At 40.4% G+C, this 25258-nt stretch overlaps 8 protein-coding genes across 8 annotated transcripts; 4 read left to right on the forward strand and 4 right to left on the reverse strand. All coding sequences in view use genetic code 12, as the record gives it.

Annotated features, from left to right (window-relative positions):
- Positions 1–1919: 1919 nt before the first annotated feature.
- Positions 1920–3767, forward strand: RJT20DRAFT_144630 (multicopper oxidase; the record flags this gene model as incomplete). Its single annotated transcript, XM_064918744.1, has 1 exon — positions 1920–3767. The coding sequence occupies one exon, from the start codon at positions 1920–1922 to the stop codon at positions 3765–3767; it is 1848 nt and encodes a 615-aa protein (XP_064776394.1).
- Positions 3768–5856: 2089 nt separating this feature from the next.
- RJT20DRAFT_133766 (uncharacterized protein) lies at positions 5857–7551 on the forward strand (the record flags this gene model as incomplete). Its single annotated transcript, XM_064918247.1, has 1 exon — positions 5857–7551. The coding sequence occupies one exon, from the start codon at positions 5857–5859 to the stop codon at positions 7549–7551; it is 1695 nt and encodes a 564-aa protein (XP_064776395.1).
- A 59-nt stretch (positions 7552–7610) lies between these two features.
- DPM2 (Dpm2p) lies at positions 7611–8462 on the reverse strand. Its single transcript, XM_064916734.1, has 2 exons — positions 8423–8462; positions 7611–8240 (listed from the first exon to the last, which is right to left on the reverse strand). The coding sequence occupies exons 1-2, from the start codon at positions 8423–8425 to the stop codon at positions 7980–7982; spliced, it is 264 nt and encodes an 87-aa protein (XP_064776396.1). The 5' UTR covers positions 8426–8462; the 3' UTR covers positions 7611–7979.
- An 878-nt stretch (positions 8463–9340) lies between these two features.
- Positions 9341–12942, forward strand: SRO77 (putative Rab GTPase-binding protein). Its single transcript, XM_064916735.1, has one exon. It carries the CDS (start codon positions 9432–9434, stop codon positions 12675–12677), a length of 3246 nt encoding a protein of 1081 aa, XP_064776397.1. The 5' UTR covers positions 9341–9431; the 3' UTR covers positions 12678–12942.
- Positions 12943–13242: 300 nt separating this feature from the next.
- RJT20DRAFT_30895 (uncharacterized protein) lies at positions 13243–14861 on the forward strand. The gene has a single exon (XM_064919642.1). It carries the CDS (start codon positions 13278–13280, stop codon positions 14841–14843), a length of 1566 nt encoding a protein of 521 aa, XP_064776398.1. The 5' UTR covers positions 13243–13277; the 3' UTR covers positions 14844–14861.
- Positions 14862–14878: 17 nt separating this feature from the next.
- Positions 14879–16532, reverse strand: RJT20DRAFT_133770 (putative serine--tRNA ligase; the record flags this gene model as incomplete). The annotated part of the gene is made up of 3 exons (XM_064918248.1): positions 14879–16241; positions 16304–16311; positions 16503–16532. 3 exons carry the CDS (start codon positions 16530–16532, stop codon positions 14879–14881), a joined length of 1401 nt encoding a protein of 466 aa, XP_064776399.1.
- Positions 16533–17129: 597 nt separating this feature from the next.
- On the reverse strand, positions 17130–19285 carry GNP1 (amino acid transporter). The gene has a single exon (XM_064919643.1). It carries the CDS (start codon positions 18923–18925, stop codon positions 17177–17179), a length of 1749 nt encoding a protein of 582 aa, XP_064776400.1. The 5' UTR covers positions 18926–19285; the 3' UTR covers positions 17130–17176.
- Positions 19286–20430: 1145 nt separating this feature from the next.
- RJT20DRAFT_91819 (metalloendopeptidase) lies at positions 20431–22848 on the reverse strand (the record flags this gene model as incomplete). Its single annotated transcript, XM_064921398.1, has 1 exon — positions 20431–22848. The coding sequence occupies one exon, from the start codon at positions 22846–22848 to the stop codon at positions 20431–20433; it is 2418 nt and encodes an 805-aa protein (XP_064776401.1).
- Between the last annotated feature and the right edge of the window lie 2410 nt (positions 22849–25258).

A 25258-nucleotide genomic window follows, 5' to 3' on the forward strand; every position in this document is an offset into this window, starting at 1 on the left:
GGTCAATGATGGCTACCGTTAATAGAATACGAATTGTCGACAACATGCAGAACGGAATGCGAAAACGGACATTTTTGTCACAATATTGATATAATCTTATCCAAAAGGGGACAAGAATGTCTGAAAATTTCCTCCAATTCTTTGCGGTACTTAATCAGATTCATCTTTGTACAGCTTCCAATTTTAAATTACCTCCAATGGCAGGCCAACAAACGCATGGACATTGTTTTTAAACCTAGACGACTTATAGTTGATGAATAATAGTGCAACGGAGCATGAACAAAGCCTGCAACCGTTTTCTAAGTTAAACGGTTCTATGAAAAGAGATTGTTTCGGTTAGGAGTCCTAGGACCATGCCATTAACATGTGGTTTAATTAACACACAAGCTACTACTCCCTTATCGTTTGTTTACGGGGGACAGAGGGAATAAAATACGAGAAATTCAAATTGCTTCTTCTTCTTATATCTCCCATTACGGGTGCATTTTGCGGTGAATGAGTTCAATGAAAGAGCTTACAAAGCCACTCTCTCCAGATATTAAAAAATGTTAAAACCAGTCTATAGTCTCTAAACTAAAACATCTAGTGTGATATCAACCAATATCAGCTAGGACCAATCGGGTGTATACTTCAAAAAAAATAGGCATGCCAAGAAGTCGACAAGAAAAATTTTAAATTATCCTCCTTACCGAATTCTCTCCTTAGTTTTGAGCCAGCTAAATAAGAAAACAGCTAGTGGAACCGATGATTTCATTTCATTTACAGCCGTTCACATATGACATATCCAGAGGAGAATATGTAGTCACCCAGTCACGTACAAGCGCGTAAAGCCGATTTTCTCTTGTTCCTTGTCATTATTGCAGGGCTAACTTATCTATTTCATCAGAACGGGTGAGGCTGGGCCACCTCAGTTCATCGCAAACGCAATCTGTATTGTCTATTCTCACAAATCCACTTTCAACCATACACAGTTGAAGCAAACGAAACTGTATCGTAGGGATACTACACCAGAACAAACTATTCAGCCGAACAACAATTCAGCCAATGACAATAAGGCATTCGGTTAAACTCACCTACAGAGCTCATAGTAGTGTCGGGCACGGACAGAGCGAGAATCGGATGAACCTTATTAAAGTTTTAGTGTCTGTTTGGGAATGTTATCTGATTGATCAATGAATATGCATTGTGAACTATGCATGAGTTATGAGCCCGGACCCGCAGTCGGACAATTTTCTGTCACCCAGACACGACTATAGAATTATCAGATGGAATCTTATGACAATCCAATAATAAGTAGTCGATTGGAACGGAAACCTACCACCGCTGGTTTAACTTTTTTTTTTTAGTCCTAATTTCCAGGTTACATCCATGTCGATGCCGTGGCACTCTCCCTCAACCAATCAAACACCTCAAATCCCCATTCCCATGGTCATAACTCTCCTCCCTCCACAACGTCATCCTACATCCACATCAGTAGGTTTTTCCCTCAACAACTCCTCATCGGACACTTTCATGCACCTCCTACCCAAAATATTATATTTTTTCCTGTGGAAGTCCATACCCTCGCGCTGCACCGACATTAAAAAATTTATCCATTCAATTCGGTTTATATAAATTTGCTCTATCCCAACTGTAGTTTGGAATTGATAGAGATTTTAGTTTTGAGCTGATTTTTATTCCTAATTCAATCATTTTTTTCTATTGTTGTTATAGTACCATCTAACTTCATCTCTACCACCACCATCAGAGTCTCCCCTGTCGAGTCAGACAATAGCTGCATCCCACACCCAGAAGAAAAATCTTATCTTGACGTATTTTTCAGCTAAGGTCCAGTGTGAGAGAAAGCTTAAATTTGCCAATTAGCAGCCATTTCACCTTATTTGACGTTTAACAAATTAATACTATAATCAACAGTAGCCATGAGATTCACGTCCTTCCTCCTTGTGTCGTTTATCTCTTCCTTGGTTGCCGCAGAGACCCACACATGGTGGTTCGAAACCGGCTGGGTTGACGCTAACCCAGATGGTAACTTCGAGAGGAAGGTTATTGGTTTCAACAATTCCTGGCCATTACCAACTTTGAGAGCCAAGAAAGGTGATGTCATCAACTTGTACTTGATCAACGGTTTCAACAACAGTAACACTACTTTACATTTCCACGGTTTGTTCCAAGAAGGTTCCGCCCAAATGGATGGTCCTCCAATGGTTACCCAATGTCCTATTCCTCCAGGAGAGACTTTCTTGTACAACTTCACTATTACTCAAGTCGGTACTTTCTGGTACCATTCCCACACTTCTGGTCAATACGGTGACGGTATGAGAGGTCTCTTTATCATTGAAGATGACGACTTCCCATATGAGTATGATGAGGAGGTTACCTTATCACTTAGTGAGCACTACCACAAGACCTCCGACGAATTGCTCCCTTCTTTCTTAAACAGATACAACCCAACCGGTGCTGAGCCAATTCCACAAAACGCTTTGTTCAACGAGTCCAGAAATGTCTCTTGGGTGGTTGAGCCAAACAAGACTTACTTGCTTAGAATCGCTAACATTGGTCGTTTCGTATCTCAGTACCTTTACATGGAAGATCACGAGTTTACCGTCGTTGAAGTCGATGGTGTCTACGTTGAAAAGAACACTACTAGTATGTTGTACATCACTGTTTCCCAACGTTACTCGGTTTTGATTACAACAAAGAATGATACTTCTAAGAACTACGCTTTCATGAACATGATTGATAAGACCATGTTGGATGTTACTCCACCTGATTTAATTTTGAACTCTACCAACTACATTGTCTACGACGAGAATAATGAAAAACCAGGCGAGTACTTCGTTGACTCCATTCATGACTACTTGGATGACTTTTACTTGGTTCCATTGAACAAGGAACGTTTGTTGGATGATGCTGACCATGTCGTCACCATCGATGTTGCCATGGACAACTTAGGTGACGGTATCAACTACGCTTTCTTCAACAACATTACCTACACTGCTCCAAAGGTACCAACCTTGATGACTGTTCTCTCTGCTGGTGAATTTGCTACCAACGAGTTGGTCTACGGTACCAACACTCACCCTATTATCTTACAAAAGGATGAAGTTGTCGACATTGTGTTGAACAACCTCGATACCGGTACCCATCCTTTCCACTTGCACGGTCACGTTTTCCAGTTGATTGAAAGACACGAAGCTATTCCAGATGGCGAAAGTCCAGTTCAGTTCAACGAGACTGACCATGCTGAATGGCCAGAATACCCAATGTCCAGAGATGTTGTCTTCGTCAGACCTCAATCTTACATTGTCATGAGATTCAAGGCTAACAACCCAGGTGTGTGGTTCTTCCATTGTCACATTGAATGGCACTTGGACCAAGGTTTGGCCCTCATGTTCATTGAAGACCCTGCTGGAATCCAAAACAACGAAACTCAACAATTGACTGCCGACTCCATCAATGCTTGTCAGAAACTTGGAATGCCAATTGAAGGTAACGCTGCTGCCAACTCCAAGAACTTCTTAGACTTGACTGGTGAACCAGTTCAACACAAGCCTTTGCCATCTGGATTCACTGCCAGAGGTATTGTGGCTTTGGTCTTCTCTTGTATCGCCGCCTTCTTGGGTTTGTTTGCCATTGCCATCTACGGTATGGCTGACATCAAGGACGTCGAAGAGAGAGTCGCCAGAGACTTGAACGTCGACATCGATGACGACGATGATTTGGAACCAGAAGGAGAGCAATCCTCTTCTTTCGAACACTCCAAATAAGTACACTGTACTTAAGCACCCATCCATTCAATGATTTTCTATGTTTCAACTAATTTTTTCTATTTCTGATGTTTCTTTTACTGAAGAGTCCATTTTATCTGCTTTTGCACGGGTCATGAAGAAAATGTGTGTGTGGGGACTCAGTGTGTGATATGATTAATCACTGGTTCCTTTAAATTTAACTTTGTGCAAACGTGGGATTATTGGACGCTTTGGCTACGAGAAATTGAAGAGAGGGATTAATTATTTGTTTCACAGCTTAATTGGTATTGGATTCGATTGGTGCTCAGAAAAGATTCACCACCCATCACAACTTGTAATGACTAATATTCACAACCAGAAGTATGCCGTAATATCATCGACATTATGCTTCCTTGTATTCGCAACTTCATCCCCCTTCTCCATTATTTTATTAATTTGTTAAATGAACAATAATTGGCTCGGCTCGTTAGGCTGACGATTGTTTCTTGTTGCTGGGGCACATACTTTGTGCCACCCTTCAACAGACCGAATACGCTGGACCCTTATTCGTGTCTTCTTAGCTCTGTGTCACAGCAGCACTGCAATCGTCCTCCTAATACTATATACTCCCAACTTCCCCCAAACCCCAAACCCAACCCCATTTTTTATATTCTTTTTTATTGATAACCCCGCTTATTTCAAGCGTCTATGTCTAATTTAATAATAATATTCCCGTGAAATAAGAAACCGTAGTAAGAGTTAACTATTAAGCCGTAGTGAAGAGAACCTGAATCAATCATAAGTTTCTTTTTGTAATAAGTGTGGGATGATGACTGGACCATTTGTATTTAGAAAATCTAAACCTTAAAGGTGCCCGTCAAAGAGTTACTAAATTATCATCTTTTGCACTGGGAGGGGGGACAATTTTATAACCTTTTTAACCATTGAAAGCTAATCTTTCACCAGATGGATGCAAAAAGACAACAAAAAAAAACTCCCACTGACTTTTAATATTCCCGTGAAACAAGAAAATTTCATGAAGAGTTATCTCTTAAACAGTAGTGAAGAATTATATGCTAATTCAAAGAACTCATTAAGTTTAATCTTAATGAACCTAAATTAACATTAATAAATGACCAGATAATACAATACCATAAAACCATTAATACCATAAAACCATTGAAAAAAAAACTTTCAGAGAGACGGATGCAAAAAGACAGCAAAAAAAGCCACTGACGTTTGATATTCCCGTGAAACCATCAACCGTAATCAGAGTTATCTTTTAAAGCATATTGAAGAGTTATTACTTAAATTAAAGAACTCATTAAGTTTAATATCAATGAACCTAAAATTAACATTAATCAATGACCAGAATATACAATACCATATAACAATTGAAAACAACTCTTTTACCATGCAAAAAGACAAAAAAAGAGATAACCACTGACTTCTAATATTCCCGTCAAACAAGAAACCTTCGCGAAGAGTTATCTAAACTATATTGAACATTTATAACTTAAATCAACCCTAAAACAACTGAAAACAACTCTTTCACCAGATGGATGCAAAAAGACAAAAATATATATATATTAACAACAAACTCTTTGTGACTGCTGCATAACAAAAAAAGACCACAGCAAAAGCATAAATGGGTTTTTTCAAATGACGAAAAATATGAAATAAAACACTCATATAGGGGTCACCATTTCACCATTTCAACTCCAATTTTCTTCTAAAAAGTACCCAATCCCTCTGATAACATCGACACAATCACATTCATCCCAAAATTTAACCAAATTACCTTACTTTTCTATCCTATATCTAACCTATCTCTCTATAATCTCTCCTCCACTACCTCTACTCCCTCACTTCAACCTCACTCCCAGACACAAACATCCAGCAGACACTACATGCACTGCGAAAAAAATATCAGATTTCCCGGACACCGAATATTCCTACTGGAAGCTCGAATGGTTGACGTTTGGTAAGAAGAAGAAGAGGTACCTTTGATATCATTGTGCTGGTTGGAAGATATAAAAAAGAGCTAGGGAGTAATATACATTGGCCTTAGAATACAAATTTGCAATTAAAACCCAAGAAATACCTAAAAAAACCCCAATGCTCTACCATGTTTGAAGCAGTCTACATCGCAGATAGAAACAATACATTGATCTATGAATACTTGATCAACCTAACGTCTCCGACATTCAAGTCTTTGACAAGTATTATTCGTCTTAACCAGAATTCCTCGGGTAAAAATCACGGTGGAACAAGCTCGCATAGCCATGACTCGTCAAATAACGGAAGTGACTCTGAAAAGTCACTCATTGAAATCAACCAAGACTTCTTTGTAGTCTTTGAAAAGACAACCAATGTCATTATCTATATCCTTTGCTCCACGGCCACAACGCCAAATCCTATAATTCCATTCACGTTTATTCACCGTTTGATAGAAGTCATGAGCGACTACTTCGGAACACCACTTGCCTTAACCAAAATCGACGCAAACAACGATACTCTTACCCTTCTCATCAATGAAATGATTGACAATGGTATGCCCAATGTCACAGACTTCAACAAGTTGAGAGATCTCATACCTTTTAAAAGCTTCTTGTCGAAAATATTAAGCACAAGCAGCGACATTACAGCAGCAACGAACAAGTCATTGAGCTCACTCACGAACCCTCAGCGAGCTCGTGTAGAACTTGCTTCTCGAGACGAGTCTTTGAACTCAATTCCTTGGAGAAGATCCAACGTTAAATATACCAATAATGAGATGTACGTCGATGTCGTGGAAACAATCAATGTGATCTTGAAACCAACATCTAAGGCGATTGGAGGAAAGAACTCTCTATTGTCTAGCAATGCAGCAACTCATTTGGACTCTGCCTTCTATTCAACGTCTTCCTTGAAGACTTCGGCTACTCAGCTTGTTCCGATAGTTGGAAGTATAGATGGACAAGTCAACTTCATTTCGCATTTAACAGGAATTCCCTTGCTTCAATTAATACTCTCTGTGGCTGGTTTGAACATCCAATTGCCCAGTTTTCACCAGTGTATCAATTTGGAGAAGTACCTAGAGAACCCTGGAACGCTCTCATTTATCCCTCCTGATGGAAAGTCCACATTAATGAATTATCAAATTGATTTAGACTCGTTCGAAACAAGAAGGGACCAATTAAGCTTGTTGGGCCTAATTGACATTGACTTCCAAACTGGGCTAGGACTGAACCAGAACGAGTTTGAGATTCGTTTGTTCATTAAAAATGTCAAATCAGTATCCAAAATCGAGAACTTGACGATTGAGATATTCTGTGAAGATGTAATCGAAGAGAACTCCAATGATAACGATAATAATACCAGCAACTCAAATAACATTGAAGATGATAGAATAACTAATATAAAGTCGGGAAGAATCACACATGGAGATTTTAACTACAAGGGCCACGGAAGAGCCGAATGGAACTTGAGGACCATTTCTAGTACGATTCAACCAATGATCCATGGCTCTATCATAACAACTGCGCTTGACGATTCGTCGTCCAATTCGGAGGTTTTCAAAGAGTCTTCCGAACAACCGGATTTAATAGAAGGTGTAACAGGAACCGGTAAGAATGGCGAAGATACCAAATCGCCAAGAGCCCTCTCACTGGTTAAGCCGCTCTTTTTAAAGCTCTCATACTCTCATAAAGGAGCTGTTCCAAGTGGAATCAAAGTCGATAGTTTGAAGATCATTAGTGCCAAAGGATTAGGAGAGACGGTTAAGCCATACAAGGGAGTGAAATACATTACGAAGACTGGAGATTTCATTGTGAGATCTTAAGGAGAGAACTGGAGACTACGTTATAGACTAATGGTAAAAAAGTAGTATTAATATACCATATTCACATTTAAATATGTTTATTCTCGTAAAATCGTTTGTATAGCTATAGAAAGAAAGTTGATGGTCAATTGTCAGCAGTAGGTGATATATAGTGATATAGTAAAGTGCCAAAAGAAAAGACAGAGAACATACTATTTCAAAGATCCAAATGGTATCACCTTCTATCTCAGCAGACTTCATTTCTTCCGATCTCCAACCAACCACTTCTTCAATTCACAGCACTGCTATTCTCTACACTCAACAACCTCGTTCCCTGAGGATTGCTGTTTCTCCCTAGAATGCGTTAATAACTGTTTATTATACAAGATAGACTAACAAACCAAGCATAAACCACTACAATAGTATATCCAAGGAATCAACTCCCCAGCCTAGTCCGATTTCTTACTTTTCTTGAGCTTCTCCTTCTCGGCCTTCTTGATCAACACGTTACCGATAAAAGTACCAACTCCCAATCCGGCTATAAGAAGTAACAAGAATGGCAACTTGATGGCATAGTCACGAGGAAGGAAGAACGAGTTGAGGATATTGCTTTCATCCACAAATGGCAAAACGAACACCCAAATGGTGTAATATGTGAACACGGCGGACGCCACGGCAAGCATAGCGAGACCAATCAATTTGTCAAGAGCCTTTAAAACAGTTAGCATTTCGTGACTTTTGGTGAACTCACATCACTAAAACGCCTATTTGAACTCCTAGAAATGGGCATCAAAGCCAAGGTAAAAGGGTGAAGAAGCATGCAAATCTCAAAATTAATTCGATACTTCCATTCATTACCCTCCCCTGGACTCAATTATCTAATCATACATACCATTGTTTATATCGAATGTCTATAAGCAACCAAAGAAACAGTAATAATTCATTAACTTTTCAGCTTTCGATACGTGTTTATAATAGGGCTTGGACTGTCTGCAGGAGGCAGATAACTAGGAGACAATTGAGGCTATTATGAGGATGATGTCGCGCGACATGCAAAATGGGTGTGTTGTTAAGTTTGTTAGATGGTGATGGTGGTGGTGTTAAATGAAATGGAGGGTTTATTGTTAGTGTTATTTCATTTGGAGTATATATATATATTTACGAGCAGATAACAGAATTCGCTTCTAAAGACAGAAGTCATTTGGCTCATTTCAAATGGTAAATTCTACACAAACTGCTGTTTTGCAGTGTGCTGCAGAATAAAACGAAGGGCCCACACAGAGACTCCACAGCTAGGACATCAATATTGCTAAGCACTTTCAAAAAATCCCTCCAAAGCCTCCTAATATACCACAATTACAGCACTTTCCACTCACCTTACCACCCCCTTTACCTTCGTTCCCCTTTCGTTTTACCTGTTCCAAATATACGATTGCAAAAACCTTACGTAGTCAACTGCCTGCATATTTGTTGCTCCTCAGCATAACATCCTTACCGCAAGCATGATTTTAAATTGTCTTATATGCCGTACCTTTATATCAAGGTATTTAGGGGGTATTAAAAATGCCCTAAATGGTTCAAAAAATGGGAAATAAACAACTAAATCGAACAAAATCCCCATTTTAACCACTTCCAACTACTTAAATTCCAATTATATCACCTTCTACCTCTCTAAAACTATCCCTTCCCACTCCCATACTAATTGCAAAATACTGCATACAGATCAACACTCCACTCTATATACACATCACCATGCCCAATCCGGTCAACCATACAAATATTGTAAGTTTTATGAAGTTTCTTGTCGTTTAAGTGATTGTTTTCCTTGTTATATGAGTGTAGGGAACATCTAAGGACCGATAACTTGACGGTAAGAGTAGTATAATTTAGCTTGTTTGAGAATGTTCTCGAAATTGAAACTGAAAAAGGCTCCCCTTTCGCTAAGTTCTGTGTCTAATGCTATAAAGAGTTCAGGTTCAAAGGACCTTTCACCAGCTCTGATTCACCCCAAGGAGCTTTCTCTCGAGACTGTGACTCAATTGGGACTTCCAAAAGACTCTATTGTTGCATTGGCCTATGACCCGGTTCAGTCCCTTTTAGCAGTAGCCACTTCTACCAACGAGGTTAGAGTTTATGGACAAAATACTGTAGAAGTTGTGTTTGAATTCAATGTCAAGAGTCCAATCACCATATTGAAATTCGTCAAGGGAGTGTATTTGGTTGCAATCACCCCAAGTTCAGGTGGAATTACTGTATTATCGTTGCATTCCAAGAAGATTTTGCTGACATTCTCTGCTCCTGGTGCCATCACAGCCGCTGAAGCCGATCCACTGTTGGACTTCTTGATTCTAGGACTAGCCAATGGTTCGTTATTATTCTACGACGTAGACAGATTCTTCTTAACGCCATTGAGAGTGGATAACCTCCAGAAGAGAGTGTTACCCAAGCAGAAAATGTCGCCTGTGTTGCATATTGAATGGCACCCAAGAGATATCGGAACGGTTCTAGTGACATACTCACACTGTGCCTTGGTATACTCCATAGTTTCTGGTGATATCAAAAGTACACTCATATATCAGATAAGCAAAGGAGCAAAGGGGTTTGAATTGTCATCTTTTGTAGCAAATGGAGGTAAAAAGAAGATGTTTGGATCATCCAAAGATGTGATCCCAGAGTTGACAGAAGCCCATTTCCATCCCAATGGTTTGCATGTGCTAACTCTTCACAGAGACAATACAATTGCCTTCTGGGATGCTGCTGGTAGCGTCCTTATACAAACTAGAAACATTTTCGAGTCAGGCTTGCACTTACCAGGACCACCTCTTGAGGTTCCAGAAATCTTCTGTCCTATTCAGAGCGTGAGATGGATATGTGCCGAAGATCCTGAAATAACCCAGTTAATTATATGCGGAGGTGATGCTAACTCTGGAAATTTGATCCACGTCTTAGACTTTGGATTAACTCTCAAATACTCCATCACCTCAAATGAAAAACAAGCAATCTTTTATTCACAGCCACTGCAAGGACAGAGGATCCTCCCTGTGACCTTCAACTTGAGAAAACCTGAACATGCTGCTAATGAGGTAATTTCCAGCGCTCTTCCTATTTGTGGAGACAATCAGCCTTATTTCAACGGTAACCACAACCCCTCATACTTACTTTTGTTGAGTAATTATGGAGCACTTTATATTTTGCAATTCTCTGCTGTAGGAGGCTCTCAGGGAGGTACTGATTTGGGAGGTTTGTTACTTCCTCCTTCAATTGCGTCTATCCATCCCCCAGTCACTTGTTCAAAGGTGCAAACTGTAAGAAGAGTTGACTGGTTCAGTATCATGTCGACTAGAGCATCTGGAGGCGCTTCAGCTAAAACAAGGTTGCTTTTAAGAGGAGGAGCTCCAGTAGAAGATTCTTCTGCACCTAAACCTATTGGATACAATGATGGTTTCCGTAATGTTTTGGTCACCGGCCATGAAGGTGGTTTAGTTCGTCTCTTGGACATCACAAAATTAGAATTCCTGGAAGCTGAGAGTCTAGTACAAATCAGTTTGAAGGAAACACTCTACAATAACGGAAACCCTAAATCGGTCCGTATTGTATTTGTTTCTTGTGCTTTTGAAAGTAGAGAGATGCTTGTTGCATTGGGCAGTGGCGATGTTGTCGTCTGTAAATTTGGAAAGTCTCCAGGAGCTCATGGAAACCACAGCGGGAAGAACTATAAGGATGCACCAGTACAACATTCAAATGGAAATGCCCGCTTATTGGATATAAGAGACCGTATCCTGGGATCTGTGGCAGCAACACAAACATTCTTACCCGTTTCATTGCTACAATTGGAGGATAAAGATACAGTTACATGCTTGAAGATGAATGACATTGGTTTTGCGGTTATTGGGTACAAGTCTGGACGTTTGATAGTATGCGACATTACAAGAGGTCCTGCTATAATTTTAAACATTGATTCTGTCAGTCAACATCTTGTGTCAGTAACGGGAGACTGCTATCCAACAGTAGCTGAATTTTCTATCATGGAGTATGGACAGGATGGATACTCATCTATTTTACTTTTGGTTGGTACGAATTGCGGAGGGAATTTGATTATTTTCAAGATTGTTCCAATGTCGAACGGTGGATTTGAAGTTGTCTTTGCAGACAAAACAACAAATCTTAACTATAAGTCAGGCGTTGATGATCCTCTGACTTTGAAGTTAGACCAGATCATTCCTATCAGTTCGACAAACGGAAATTCTACGGTAGCAGGCTTGGAGATGTTTAGGAAGTTGAGCCAAGGAGTAGTTATCCCTGGATATGTGATTACCACCTCTAATAGGGATCTTAGAGTGATAAAATTACCTAAAACAAAATTGTCGCATAAAGTTATTGAAGACAATTGCTTGAGTTGCGGCGTCATGCAATTTCACGATAAAGGAAAGGTGCTAGCAGTCTTGGTGAAGTCTGGATTCCTTAAATTCTGTTCGCTTCCAACATTGAATGACATTGTGGATATACAGATACCAAAGGAAATATATGGTAGGATCGAGAGAGCCTTAACATCAGGAATTGCTGCGGAATCTGACTTATTGTCAACTGGTGATTGCTTTATTCGCTCCAGTAAAACTGAGTTTGTTCATCTTTCAACTTATGACAAAGGCAAGAGAATTCACTCATCCTCAAAAGAGCACGCAACTGATTTACTTTTCAACGAAAACGCCATTATTCCTCCCCGTCCTTCAGCAAGTGCATTGCTGTGGGCAAAGGGACAGACTACATACACCTCATCGGCGGATTTGGCTCATTTGATTGCAGGACCTAATAGAAAACCCGCAAAACATCCAGAGAGTCAATTGGCATACAATATAAGTCCTGAAGCAAATCCTAATCTGGGTTACGGAGGATATGCGGCAGCCGGTAACCAGGCTAGCTCCAGTAAAACGCGTGGATATGCAGAGCCGGTTAGAAGATCTACAACTACAACTCTGTCAGGACTTGGAACACAAGGGTGGATGCGCAGTTTGCAGCTGGGAATTGAGTCTGTAGAGGAGACCTTCAATGGGTATGCCAATTCAGCCAGTGAAGCTATGACAGAGGGATACGAGTCTCAGAAGAAGTCGTTGTATAGTGCCGCACTTAAGGACAAGATGGGATTTTAGGGTAAGGTCAGGTATCTGAGAGAAAAGTTTATAGTATTTAATAGGATACTTCCAGTACGGATACGTAATATGTGATACCTCACAGTACTCGATAATACCCACGTAGATAAGCATAGACCAATATTGCGAAAGATAGACCAATTTAGAGATTCAACTAGAAGAGAAACAAAACTGTGTTCTCCCCCTCTAAATATCAAACAGTTCACAACACACTTGTTATCGCCTCCTTCTCTCAATCTTCATAAAAACCAATACATAAAACGACTTCCTATGCCATTTCTTACCAACCCATTCCTTTTTATGAAAATACAGTACATAAACCATAATCCATCTTACCAACCCCTTTCTCTTCACCTTTGAAATACACCAAGAAAATGATTGCAAAAAACGACGTTCTCCGATTGCAAAATCCTGTGTACATCACTCACTACTGCTTCACGGATGTAACATTTCCAACTATCGGCTACATGCAGGTTGTTTACTTTTCGTATTCACAACCTTTTTGATGTTTTGGTTTCTTTAATTTCTTTAAATTTCTTTACTCTTCTTTTCTCTATTAAGTGGACAAGTATATAGCTGTAGATATTGTAGACGGGAACAATGAACAAGGAAAATACTCCTAGCACCCCAACCAGGTCCTTGACCAGTTCAAGCCCCGTTGACTACTCGGCAAGCAGCGCTAAGATGGTGCTTAAACCAATATCACCTAACAAGAACGCGGGAGGAAATGGAGTAGGTAAATTGAACTTTCTCCAAAGTGATAACATCGATGAACATTTCGAACAGATTCACAGCGCTCAGGTGGTGCTTCTGCAGCAATTGTATAATTTGGAAGTCCAAACGAAACAAACCAATGTAGACTTGGGACAGTTATTTGATCGACTGAAGAACAACAATCAGCATTTGAACAGGTTATTAGAAAATATAGCCAACTACTCCGAAGAAGTAATCACCGAGGGAAACGCCACGAAACAGGATATCAGGGAAATAACGACAAAATTGGACTCGTTGAGAGATATCCAGAATAGTAAGATCTTGCATTCCTTGGAAAGCTCATTACATGAGATCAAGACCAGAGATAGCAGAAGCAACAGTGAAGCTCCAGAAGAAAGCGAACAACTTGTAAAAAAGTTTACTACGTCCGTGAAGGGTGAAGTATCGGATATTGTGTCCAAGATTGACGGCGTAGAGAAGCTTTTGAAGGACACAATAGCGACTTCTCATGCCAATCCTGAGGTTGAAGCAATAGAAGCATTACTTGAAGATGTAAAAGCGAGCCTCAAAGAAGTCTTAGAAGCGAAAACTGTTGACTCAAAGAAGTTGGACGAGGTGCTAGACGCCCATAGTGTAACCACAAGGAGCGTAGAAGACAAAATCGAGACATTACATGGAAAAGTTATTGAAACAATCACCTCAAACGTGAATTCCAAACTTACTGCGCAATCAGAAGAGCATAAGAAGAAGTATGCAGAGTTAAAGGAACAGTTATCACTGATACGAAACAACTTGCCAGAAAGTGACCTTGCCAGACAAATAATCGATCCAATTGTTGCAGAGCTCAAATCAGTTTCTCTTGATTCGAAGTCGGTATCATTATTAGAAAGTATTTTGAACAGAATGGGTGATAAAAAGTCGGAGAACGATTACAACGACGCATTCTATAACGAAGTAAGAACGGGGTTGCTGGAGATAGTACGCCTTTCCGAAGAAAAAAATGGAAAATTGGACGACTTGGCTAAAAGACTCGAATCAAAAGAAGCCCTAATTAAAGAAGGAAGTTCTTTGAATTCTTTGTCCGAACAGAAAACTGAACTCGAAAAGACAATCTTGACTTTAGAGAGTAACTACAATGCCATGACCATTGCTTACGAGAAAAAATACAACGACTTTAAAAAATTGCAGGAGGACTACCTTCAATTAGCTTCCAATATTGCAACAATTTCAACAAACTCCCCCACAGACAGACCTTCAAAGCTTGCTAAAATACGGCAGTTGCACGAATCAAATTTGAGTGAGATTCAAGGCAATTCTAGAACTACTACAAACCATTCTAAACGTGTAATGAGTACGCCCCTATTAATAAGTGGTCAGCGCCAACTTAATACTATAGAACCAGTTCTTGAACAGTCTGAAACTACAAATAATTCCGATGATGATGGATTTTGAACAATCTATAGATTAATAAAAGGTATATGTACAAGTTAATTTTTGGTTATAGAGTCCTTCTCCATGTATGGTTGCAAGACCTCAGGAATACGAATTGATTCCGTCTCTGGGTCGTAGTTCTGTTCTATCAAAGCAATTATAACTCTTGGTACTGCCATACATGTACCGTTCAATGTGTGAATATGTGTCATCTTCTGTTCTTTATTGTGATGGCGAATGCCCAACCTTCTAGACTGGAAATCCCCACAATTCGAGGAACTGGTGAGTTCACCCCAATTGCCTCTTCCTGGCATCCACGCCTCTATGTCATATTTCTTCATGGCTGGAGCTCCTAGATCAGAGGTGGCCATATTCAACACCTTTGCGCTAAGTCCTAGTTCGGTAATCACCTCTATTTGTAATTCCTTAAGTTCTTCCAATTCAGATGGTCCATTTGAAGCCGTAGTGAAATGGAACAACTCAACTTTCGTGAACTCGTGGACTCTGTACAATCCCTTGGTATCCTTTCCGCTGGCTCCGGCTTCTGCTCTGTAAGACCTAGAAACACCTACATACTTTATAGGAAAATTGGTAACAGAATCAAATACCGTTGAGGAGTGAAGAGCACCTAATGGAATTTCGGCAGTGCCTGTCAAGGATCTGTTCTCATCAACCAATTCGTAAATCTGCTTCTCGTTATTTTGATCCTGAGGCCTAAAACCACAAGCTCGAACAATCTCTGACCTCACGATGGAAGGTGGGACTACCATCTTATATCCTCTCTTACGAGCTTTAGATAAAGCGTATTGAACTAGAGCCTGTTCCAAAAGAGCACCATCTCCGATTAAATAATACCAAGATGATCCTGAGATTCTGGATGCTGTTTCAAAGTCCATAATTTTCAATTTTTCACCTATTTCTTTATGATCATACTTCGTCCGGGGTTTCTTCGTCATGGCATCATCTTCCGAGGTACAATTAATAAAATGGACTATATCATTTTTTAAGGGATCCACTGGAACAGTTTCATCCAAAAGATTTGGTAATGACTCAGCCTTGGAGTATATCTTCTCCGTGAGTTCGTTTGCTATCAGTTCCAATGGCTTCAATTCCAGTTTTATACTGATTAATCTATCTTTGATCTCAGGCGATCTCTCTTTCTTCATCTGTTCTCCCAATTTGTTCCTTTCGCCCTTCAAAACACTCATTTTCTGCGATATTTCAAGTTGTTTCGGACGATTTTCCACTATAAACTTGAGATCATAGAGAGTCTCTTGTGGTAGCTGTCTTCTTATTATAGATTCCTCATACTTCAGATAGTTCTCAATTATGCCATTGACGTCTATCTGAGGCTTGAGGAGGATCTCCGAATTTTTGAAAGTTCCAGCATATCGCCTGGCCACAACCGTACGGCTGAAACTACACAACCGTGGTCGTATCATCAGAAACTCTTTGAGATACCTGCTTCCACTGTAACAAACCTAAAAGACTACAACTTTTGGAAATACTGAAAAATCGAGCTTTGGAAATATTTTCTATACGGCGCTACCAGCTACCGATATCTGGTGACTTTTCATGGTGATGACTGGGGAATGTAATAATAAAGAAATAGGGTGTTATGAATGGAGGAATGGAGGTTGTGTTAATTAGAGATGAGTATGGTAGAGTGGTGTTACTTACTGGATGAAAAGTAGAAGTGGGTAGTTTCATGTGTGGAAAGTTGTAGTTAAGAGTATTAGTATAGGATAGTATTATTTGTCTTCTGTATGGTATGTATCTTATGCTATGGTAGTATCTTATACTTTGGTATGTGTCATATGGTAGTATGGTAGTATCTTATACTTTGGTATGTGTCATATGGTAGTATGGTAGTATCTTATGTATGATATGTGTCTTATGGTATGCTAGTATCTTATGTATGATATGTATCTTATGCTATGCTACTATCTTATGCTTTAGTATGTATCTTATGCTATGCTAGTATCTTATGCTATGCTAGTCTCTTATGCTATGCTAGTCTCTTATGCTATGCTAGTCTCTTATTCTATGCTAGTAGCTTATGAATGCTATGTATCTTATGCTATGCTACTATCTTATGCTTTGGTATGTATCTTATGCTATGCTAGTATCTTATGCTATGCTAGTCTCTTATTCTATGCTAATATCTTATGAATGCTATATATCTCATGAAGGCTGTTTCCTATACATCTCAACACCTCTCTCCCGTCATCTACAACATCGTCTAATGCAAATTGTATAATATATGTACATACTGTATCTAATTGATATTGGAAAGAAGTGAAAGCTATTATCATAATGACACATAAAACCGTTGGTTCCTAAAACCGCTATACTTAATAAAACAAAACCTTAAGAGTCTTCCTGAAGAAAGAGTGTCTTTGGAACTTCTCTAATTCTTCTTGCTTTTCTAAGTTCAAGACTTCCTCGTCGAAGATAGTTCTGGAAGTGTAAATATCCATATCCTCTACCTTGATGTAAAGTTTCCAGTTCTTAGTGTATATCTTGTGGCCTAAGTAGAAAAGGATTAAAACAATGGCACCAAGATAACTCTGGAAGAAGTTGTTGGCATCTGGCTTGGAAGCTCCAACTGGGTATAAAGCGATCCAGAATTGAGCAATCAAAACAAGAGCATACCAGATAATAGCGTAGTAAGAACCCCAGACACCAGTAGATGAGACGTATCCCAAGGAATCAAGGGAGATATTGTTGTACTTCAAACAATATCTGAAACGAACATGAGAAATACAAATACTACCCCAGGTAAAGATTTGGGAAAGACCAGAAATGGCCAACAACCAGTTGAAAACAGTTTCCTGCTTCTTGTAGGCAGCGATGAATGAAAAAGTACCAATGATAGTACATACAACTAAAGCTCTCAAAGGTCTACCCGACTTGTCAATGTAGTTGAACCAAGTTGGAGCAAAATGCTGTTCAGCCAATGATTGTAAAGTTCTCGAAGCCGAGTACAAAGCGGATGAAGCAACAGAGGTAACGGACAACATGATAACGGAGTTGATGATTGATGGAACAGCCTTAACACCATGTAACTCGGCAGCCAAGACATATGGAGAGGCGTGACTTCCACCACCGTGAGATCCTAATAATCTGTCTGAAGTGTAAGGAACCAATAAACCAACAATTGTCAAGGAACCTAAGAAGATGATTAAGATTCTCCAGAAGATCAACTTACAAGCAGATGGAATAGACTTTCTTGGATTTTGTTGTTCAGCAGCAGACAAAGCAACGAACTCACTTTGTCCCAAGGAGAAAGCTCCGGTGACGAAGACGGAACAAAGACCCTTAAAGTTGGTGTGGAAACCTGGGTTGTGCCAGTATCTACCTCCAATGAATTCCCCTTCTGGACCTCCACCAACGTTAACAACAATACCCATGATAATGAAACCAACAATCATCAAGATCTTACAAGATCCTAAAATAAATTCACCTTCACCATAACCTTTGGAACCGTTGAAGTTAATGAAGATAACGACCAAGTAGATGATGGTAACCCATACATCAGGGTTGATCTTCTCAGTCCAGTACTCAATAGTCATAGCAGCAGTGACCAATTCAATGGCAATAACAGAAAGCCATTGGATACAGTAGTTCCAAGTGACAGCGAATGCTAATGACTCATCAACGAATTTTCTTGGGTAGTTATTGTAACCACCAGAAAGCTCACTGTAGTTGACAGCCATTTCACCGGCAGCCTGTAAAGTTGGATATAAGAACGAACCCACAATACCATAACCAATCAAAATGAACAATGGACCAGATTTACTCAACACTCCACCGGAACCAACCAATAAACCAGTACCAAGACCAGTACAAAGGGCCATCAAAATTAAATGATGTTTGCTGATACCCTTGGCAAGCTGTTTACCAGCATCAACATCTGTATACGTTTGTCTAGCGAAGGAGTCCTTAAATCTTCCCCAACGGGTTAAATCTTCTGCAACTGAATTCTGGGGCAGCATATACTGGGACACGGAGTCGTCTCCGAGCTCAGAGTCAATTTTTCCTGAGTCATGCTTGACCTCGGAGGGCACAGCGCTGAGCTCAATATCTCTCTGGTTGGACATGGATGCGAAATAAGATCTGTCTATGTGAAAATAATGCTACTTGAGCAGTGTTGTTGATTGGTGATAGTAAAGTTAGTGCTTATAGCAACTAGTAGATAGAGCAGATGGAGAGCCCCAACTCAAATGAAAAAAAAACCGAAATCAGCGGATGGCTAAATTATATATGAAACAATCCCACTCTGTGTTACTCCAGAAGAGATGCAAAAACGGAAAGAGTAGCCCAACCTCTCCACTTGGGTGACAATTGGGAAATGTACGACTGGAAATCTGATCCCAGAAGTCCCCATTCGGAGAAATTTCTTTTCCTGTAGTCTTTCCCTATTCTTATCGGGTAACAAATACAGTAATCACCGCGTCCTCTAAAGGAAACTAACCACTCATACTAATGCATCTGCTTCTGTAGGGCATCTCTAATGGAATCAAATTGCTGCATGCGGCTCATGCCGAAGACCTGTCAAATTTCCTTAAGGCATTTCTTTTTTTGGAGGGGAGGACAAGTAATGAGATGAAGTTGTACGACGATGATGGTAATGGGGGTGAAAGGACAGCTATTGGTGAGTTTCTTTTTGATAAAGGGTTCGTAAACTGGAAGCAGATTGCTCAGGCGGATAAGTAAAATACGATGGTGATGATGGTTGCGGAAGTGTCGTGATTTTCACTCATTATCGTCGCCAGATAGACGATTGCTGCTGGAGATGACACAACCCACGAAGTGGCTATAATGAGAGCATCTCGGTGTAACTCCACTAGTGCTTCGGGAACTGAGCACAAAAAATCACCTCCTTGCAGTAAGCGTCGTCTCTTCTGGGTTCATAGCGACAACAACGTGAGGCATTGCACCGTCATTGCCGTCTGGATTCTGCAATACCTGTACGGAATCGTCCCGAAGCGGTATGCTACTGTTGTTCCATAAGGCAAAAAATACATCTACCGAAGCCAAGTACAGGAACGCAAATGAAGGGTTCCGGAACCGCAATGGTGATTACTATGGAGTAACAATGATAGGGTAAAGTGACCATTGTGTGACTCTGAGCCAGACCGGGAGAACAGATGAGAGTTCGCAGCGAATTAGGAATCAGACGTTTATTAAGGGTAAAAAATGAACTATCTGGAGAGTCTTACTGATAAGCAAGAGCCGTTGAGGAGAAGCGCATTGGAGGGCTTAAGGTAAATTAGCAATGAAATATGAGTAATTGCCGGTGGTGTCATTCTGACCCCGTTAACAACACCACAAACCTAATTACAAAGTGGCTCAATACTCCGCTTTGCATTTTAGCCCTCCAACGGAAATCAAGATAGTAATCAGGATCTCAAATACTCGGGGAAGGTCAATGAAGGAGTCAAAGTGCCTCCCGTTCCTGGTTCAATTACCCTTAATCCTTCTGATAGAGAAGTTAAATTCCAAAATAATAAATATAGTATTGGGGTAACATAGTAAGTATATACAAGAATTTGTTTCGATCATTAATGCCATTATGCCAAAAGTGCCGAGACACATTTTGACATCACAAGGAATCATGTCCTATTATCTCCATTGCCCGGGAATCACCCTTGCTCAATTCATCAATCTCAAGTGCCTCAGCTAGACAAACCCACGGATCCCTGGTTCCTCCCCACTTTAATATGCTATTTTTGTATTTCTCACCAGCCTCTCTACTCCATGGGTCTTTGGCGAATAACCCGTTCCAAACTTTCTCCGCAATTGCTCTGTCAAGTAAGTATGAGTAGTATACAGCTCCGTATGAGAATAAGTGTGGGAATTTCCCATGCCACGTCGACCACTTGTCTGCAAAAACCTTCAAGTCTGACTCTAATTTGTGGTATATAGGTGTCGAGTCAAAGCTGTTAAAGTCTTTTGCTAACATGGCTACCACTTCTTCATTATGCAACACCTGGTCCAACATCGCCATTTTCGATTGCATGTAAGTTTCACATTCGTCTAACATGACCTTCTGTGTTTGATGTTGAGACAATAATTCTTCTGGAAGCGGTTCGTCGGTTTCGTAATGCTTCGCTATCTTACATAACACACGAGGATCTTTGCTGAATGATTCCATCAATACGGAGGGCAATTCAACGAAATCAGTTGAACATCTAGTACCTGATAAGTTGTGAAGATCAGTTCTTCCAATCATAGAATGCATAGCATGTCCCATTTCATGGAATACAGTGTCTACTTGATTCAAAGAGAGCAATGTTGGTTTCTCATTTTCAATGCCAGCAAATCTTCCAATGGTAACTTCAGCCTTTTGAAAGTTACAAATTAATGAGATTACAGGAAGCTGATAATCTTCTTGTTCGTCCAACTGTACCAATTCTCTCATCTTCTCCTTTGTCTCTGTATTGATTTCAGTGTTCAACTTCCTCAGGCAAACAATGGTGAAATGTGAAGGCAAAACCTTGGGTGACCAGAAGTCAAGATAGAGGTAACCCAATTTCTTTTTAGTGGATAAGTCAACCACAGCAACCTTACGAACTTGATTCTGATCCCATGTTTCGCCTTTCAAAGTAGGCTCTGCAACGAACTCTACGTTGTATATCAGCTTAAACAACTCACTTAAGCCTGCTACAATTGTGCCCACTGAGAAGTATGCGTTGATGCTCTTTAAGGACTTGACCTCCTCTGTCGAATCTTGCTGGACCTTTTCCAAGAGATAATCTCTATCCCAAGGTTTAATGTCGTCTATGATGTCTATAGCAGAAGAGTTCTTGAACTTTTCTTCATCGTAATCATCTTTATATTTGTATAACTTGTTGATTTCTTCCATAACACCCTTTTCTCTTAAGGATTTTTGCAAGTTGGTCAAGAAAGTTACGACGTTCTCTGGGTTTTTGGCCATTTTATGCTCTAACTGATAGTGTGAAAATGACTTGTAGCCCAACATGGTTGCCAACGTCGCTCTGTATTTGAGAAAAGCGTTGAGAGTGGCGATTTGCTCGTCAGACGAGTTATGCAATGCAATCCATACTCTTCTTCTCACCTTCTCTGATGAACAAGAAGTAAGAATCGAATATGGGATGTGTCCTGCCAAAGGGATTTGCACGGTGTCGACACCTCTTTTGGCAGATGGTGATTTCGACTGATAGCTGTAAATCTCTTTCTTTAATAAAGAGTCGTCAATCAGTTCGAACTCCTCTGGTGTGATTTCACACCAGTATGACTTGAGATTATGGATTTCATTGTTGAAGTGAGAGCCAAGCAATGAAATTTCCTGGGTGATGGCAACAAAATTGTGTCTAGTCTTTGGATCCATATGAATGCCTGATCTTTCAAAGTCTTGCTTCAAATACTCACCCACTTGGATCTCTTCCTCGGTGAAACGTTTGGTTAGAGAAGTATCACTCAAAATGTCTCTGAGATGCTCGTATAATTCAACGTTCGTGTTCAACTGATTCATATACTCAAACATAATCTCGTGTGTCTGTTGAGCTGCGTTGATCCATTTCTGACTTGGATGTGCCACTCTTATGAATTCAGCTACATCTATAACTCTACACAAGATGTCAGATAATTGGTCCAACTTTTTGATATATGTTAACCGGCCATCTTCACTTACTTTCACATCCTCCATCATCGATGACACCAAAGCTTTTGCCTCTCGAAGCGAATTCTTGGAGAAATCTACTAGACCATTGGGAGTAGACAAGTTTTCATTGCGGAACAACCCCGATCTTTTGGAGGTGAAAAGCGCTGGAATGGACGAATTCAATGTTTTATTCTCGCTGAACGACTTTGTGAATTGGTTAAAGTACTTTTGGTCATCAAAAACCTTGCGGAGATGGGTATAATCGGCATTGTTAGGCTTGGACTGAGGATTCGAACCACCTTTAAGGTCGGCTCTGCTGCGAAAATTAGCAACCAGTAGGGGGTTTGCTTTTGTTAGAAAGCGGTTACTTCGGAGTAGCTGCGGCAGCACTCTCATGGTGAACACTTTTCAGCTATTCAAGACCGTTCCTGGTGGTATTAGAGCTGATACTTGTGCTTCTCCGGGAATTTCATTAATGAAGATCTTCCGAATTTTTCACAGTTAAATAAAATGGAGTCATTGTCCTGCATGGTGTCCATGTCTTCACGTGATGATTACAAGCTGCAAAAGACCGTTAATGGTGGGTGATTGGAGGAGATGGGGGTGATAAATTGTGTTATTGAGGAGGAGGTGGAGGTTATGGGTGGAGATAGAAGTTTGAGATGAGGAAGAGGTGTTTTGGCTGCTAGTATGGGTATTGGTAGTATTTTGGTGAGAAAAAAAATCAGTGCATGGAATGAGTGTTGTGTCTGTTCTTTATTATGGTTAGTAGTGGGTTGTGAGTGGATCTCGTCTATTGATTGGTAAGGACCACCACGACTGCTGGCTCATTTTTGAACTGGGGTTCTATATACTCGGGGAGGCAGCAGATAAATAGAATAAGATAAAGAGAGAAAAGCGTTTTTTTTTTTTCCAGTTCTATTCTAAAGGAGCCATTTATAGGTCTGTATTTCAATATCTACAAAATGCTTTATTATGGGCTCTCCCCGTCGTTTACGGTGTTCTTAAACTATTATATACTTTAAAACACGTGCTCGCGCTGGACTACGGTGCCAACCTCAGTTTAGGGCATTTTGCCTAGAAATTGTTCTACTTTTTGGTTCTGGCAGAAGGAAATACCACTAATCCACCAACCTACATTCCTCCTTATCGTCGACCCCAAAGAAACCAATCTTCTTATCTCTATCAACATGCTAAATTTCACCTGTAAGGTCCAGACATTCCATCGTCTCTCAAAATTTAAGCTTTTTGGCACCGAACCTTAAAAGCACCGATCGGCGTAAACAGTCTCGGCATATGCAGAAAACAATAGGGGTTGCTACCAGAGAGGAAATACGCAGGGTAAAACAGGCCACGGAAAATAGGCTGTCGATACGACAGCAACTTGTAGAGTAATATACAGCCGTAGGGCAACTGTAGGGCAAGTAGTAGCAACACGGGTTTATTCTTCTTGCAGAGACCCCACATACATTTTATACATATACATGAAATGTATACATGAAAAACATCAAAATATGTACGAACATACATACCAAGCGGACTGTACGCAGTCAGTAATGTCACTGTAAACAAGACATTCTCTCCAAGACAACATCATACACCAAATACCCAGAAAACCGGTAGAAGGCCCGCTTAAGGGCACAGAACCACTATCTAAGCCATTTCTTACCAATTCCCTCATCGTACCATACCATACAATGTCCATTGCAGCTTCTATCCATTATGTAGCGATCTCCAGCCGGGTATTTCAACAGTCGCTAAATCAGGCTTTTCGCAGCTCTTCTGCCGGTGAAATTCGTCCCTGGAGCCTGTGGCCCGATTTGGAAATCGTGGAGCGACGATACCGAAACGGGAGGCATAGACACAAGAGAATAGGAGTATATTCAGGCATGTTTTGGAGGGGTAATGTTATTGTTATTGGGGCGAGAGAATTTTGAGGTTTTGGCTCGAGATGTGGTGTAAATTTCTTATGAGGTGGTATATTGCACTGGGATGGAGGGGGGAAACTGTTGGATTTACGGAGTCCATGGTGGTGAGAAATAAATGTTCGTACTGGTAGTAGTGCTGGTGGCAGTAGTAGTTTTTAGTGGTGTTATCTTTTCTCACTAGTGAATGCTGGCGCCAGAAATAGCGACAGCCTCGCGCTATCTCTCGCCGCATGGGCGATCCTCTGTCCCAACTCTTTGGTAGAGAGCAATGGCAGGAAGGTGTAGGGTTCTATTCAGCAATTGGCTTCTAGTACGATTGCAGACGACAGAAATGGCCAGAGCAGAGGCTAAACTGCTGTGTAAACTGCGGTGTGCTTCACTTGTGTCCACACGGCTTCCAATAATTTGCAACTCCCACTCGGTGCCTAAAACGAATAGCCGGTATTAGGGACTGTCTATTAGCCAATTTACAGGGGACCATAATATTATTACGACAATACAATTGAGACAGAACCCTTGTTTTGGTGTGGGTGGAAAATATCAGGTAGCAGCAGACAACTGGCTCGGAACTGGCACACGGCTATTAATAACGATGAAGAAGGTGAAAAATCAGTCTTTTGGAGAAGAAAACTAAGAAACGTAATTCTACCGTAGGGCCAAAAGACACTACACCACGGTTACTTCAATTCTACACAAGTAATTTACTTTGTCCTCTTAGTATCATCACTCTCATACTCAACTCCTCGTTATAGACAAGCAATACCAACTAATAAACCACCCCCTCCCTATTCATGTATACAGCCGTGATAATACAAGACCAACAACTTTGTAAGTCGTAGCATATACCCTCCACCGCCCTAATATGTGCATACATACAG

This window comes from Scheffersomyces xylosifermentans, assembly GCF_036884685.1.
Source record: "Scheffersomyces xylosifermentans strain CBS 12540 chromosome Unknown RJT20scaffold_2, whole genome shotgun sequence".
Taxonomy (NCBI): Eukaryota; Fungi; Ascomycota; class Pichiomycetes; order Serinales; family Debaryomycetaceae; genus Scheffersomyces; species Scheffersomyces xylosifermentans.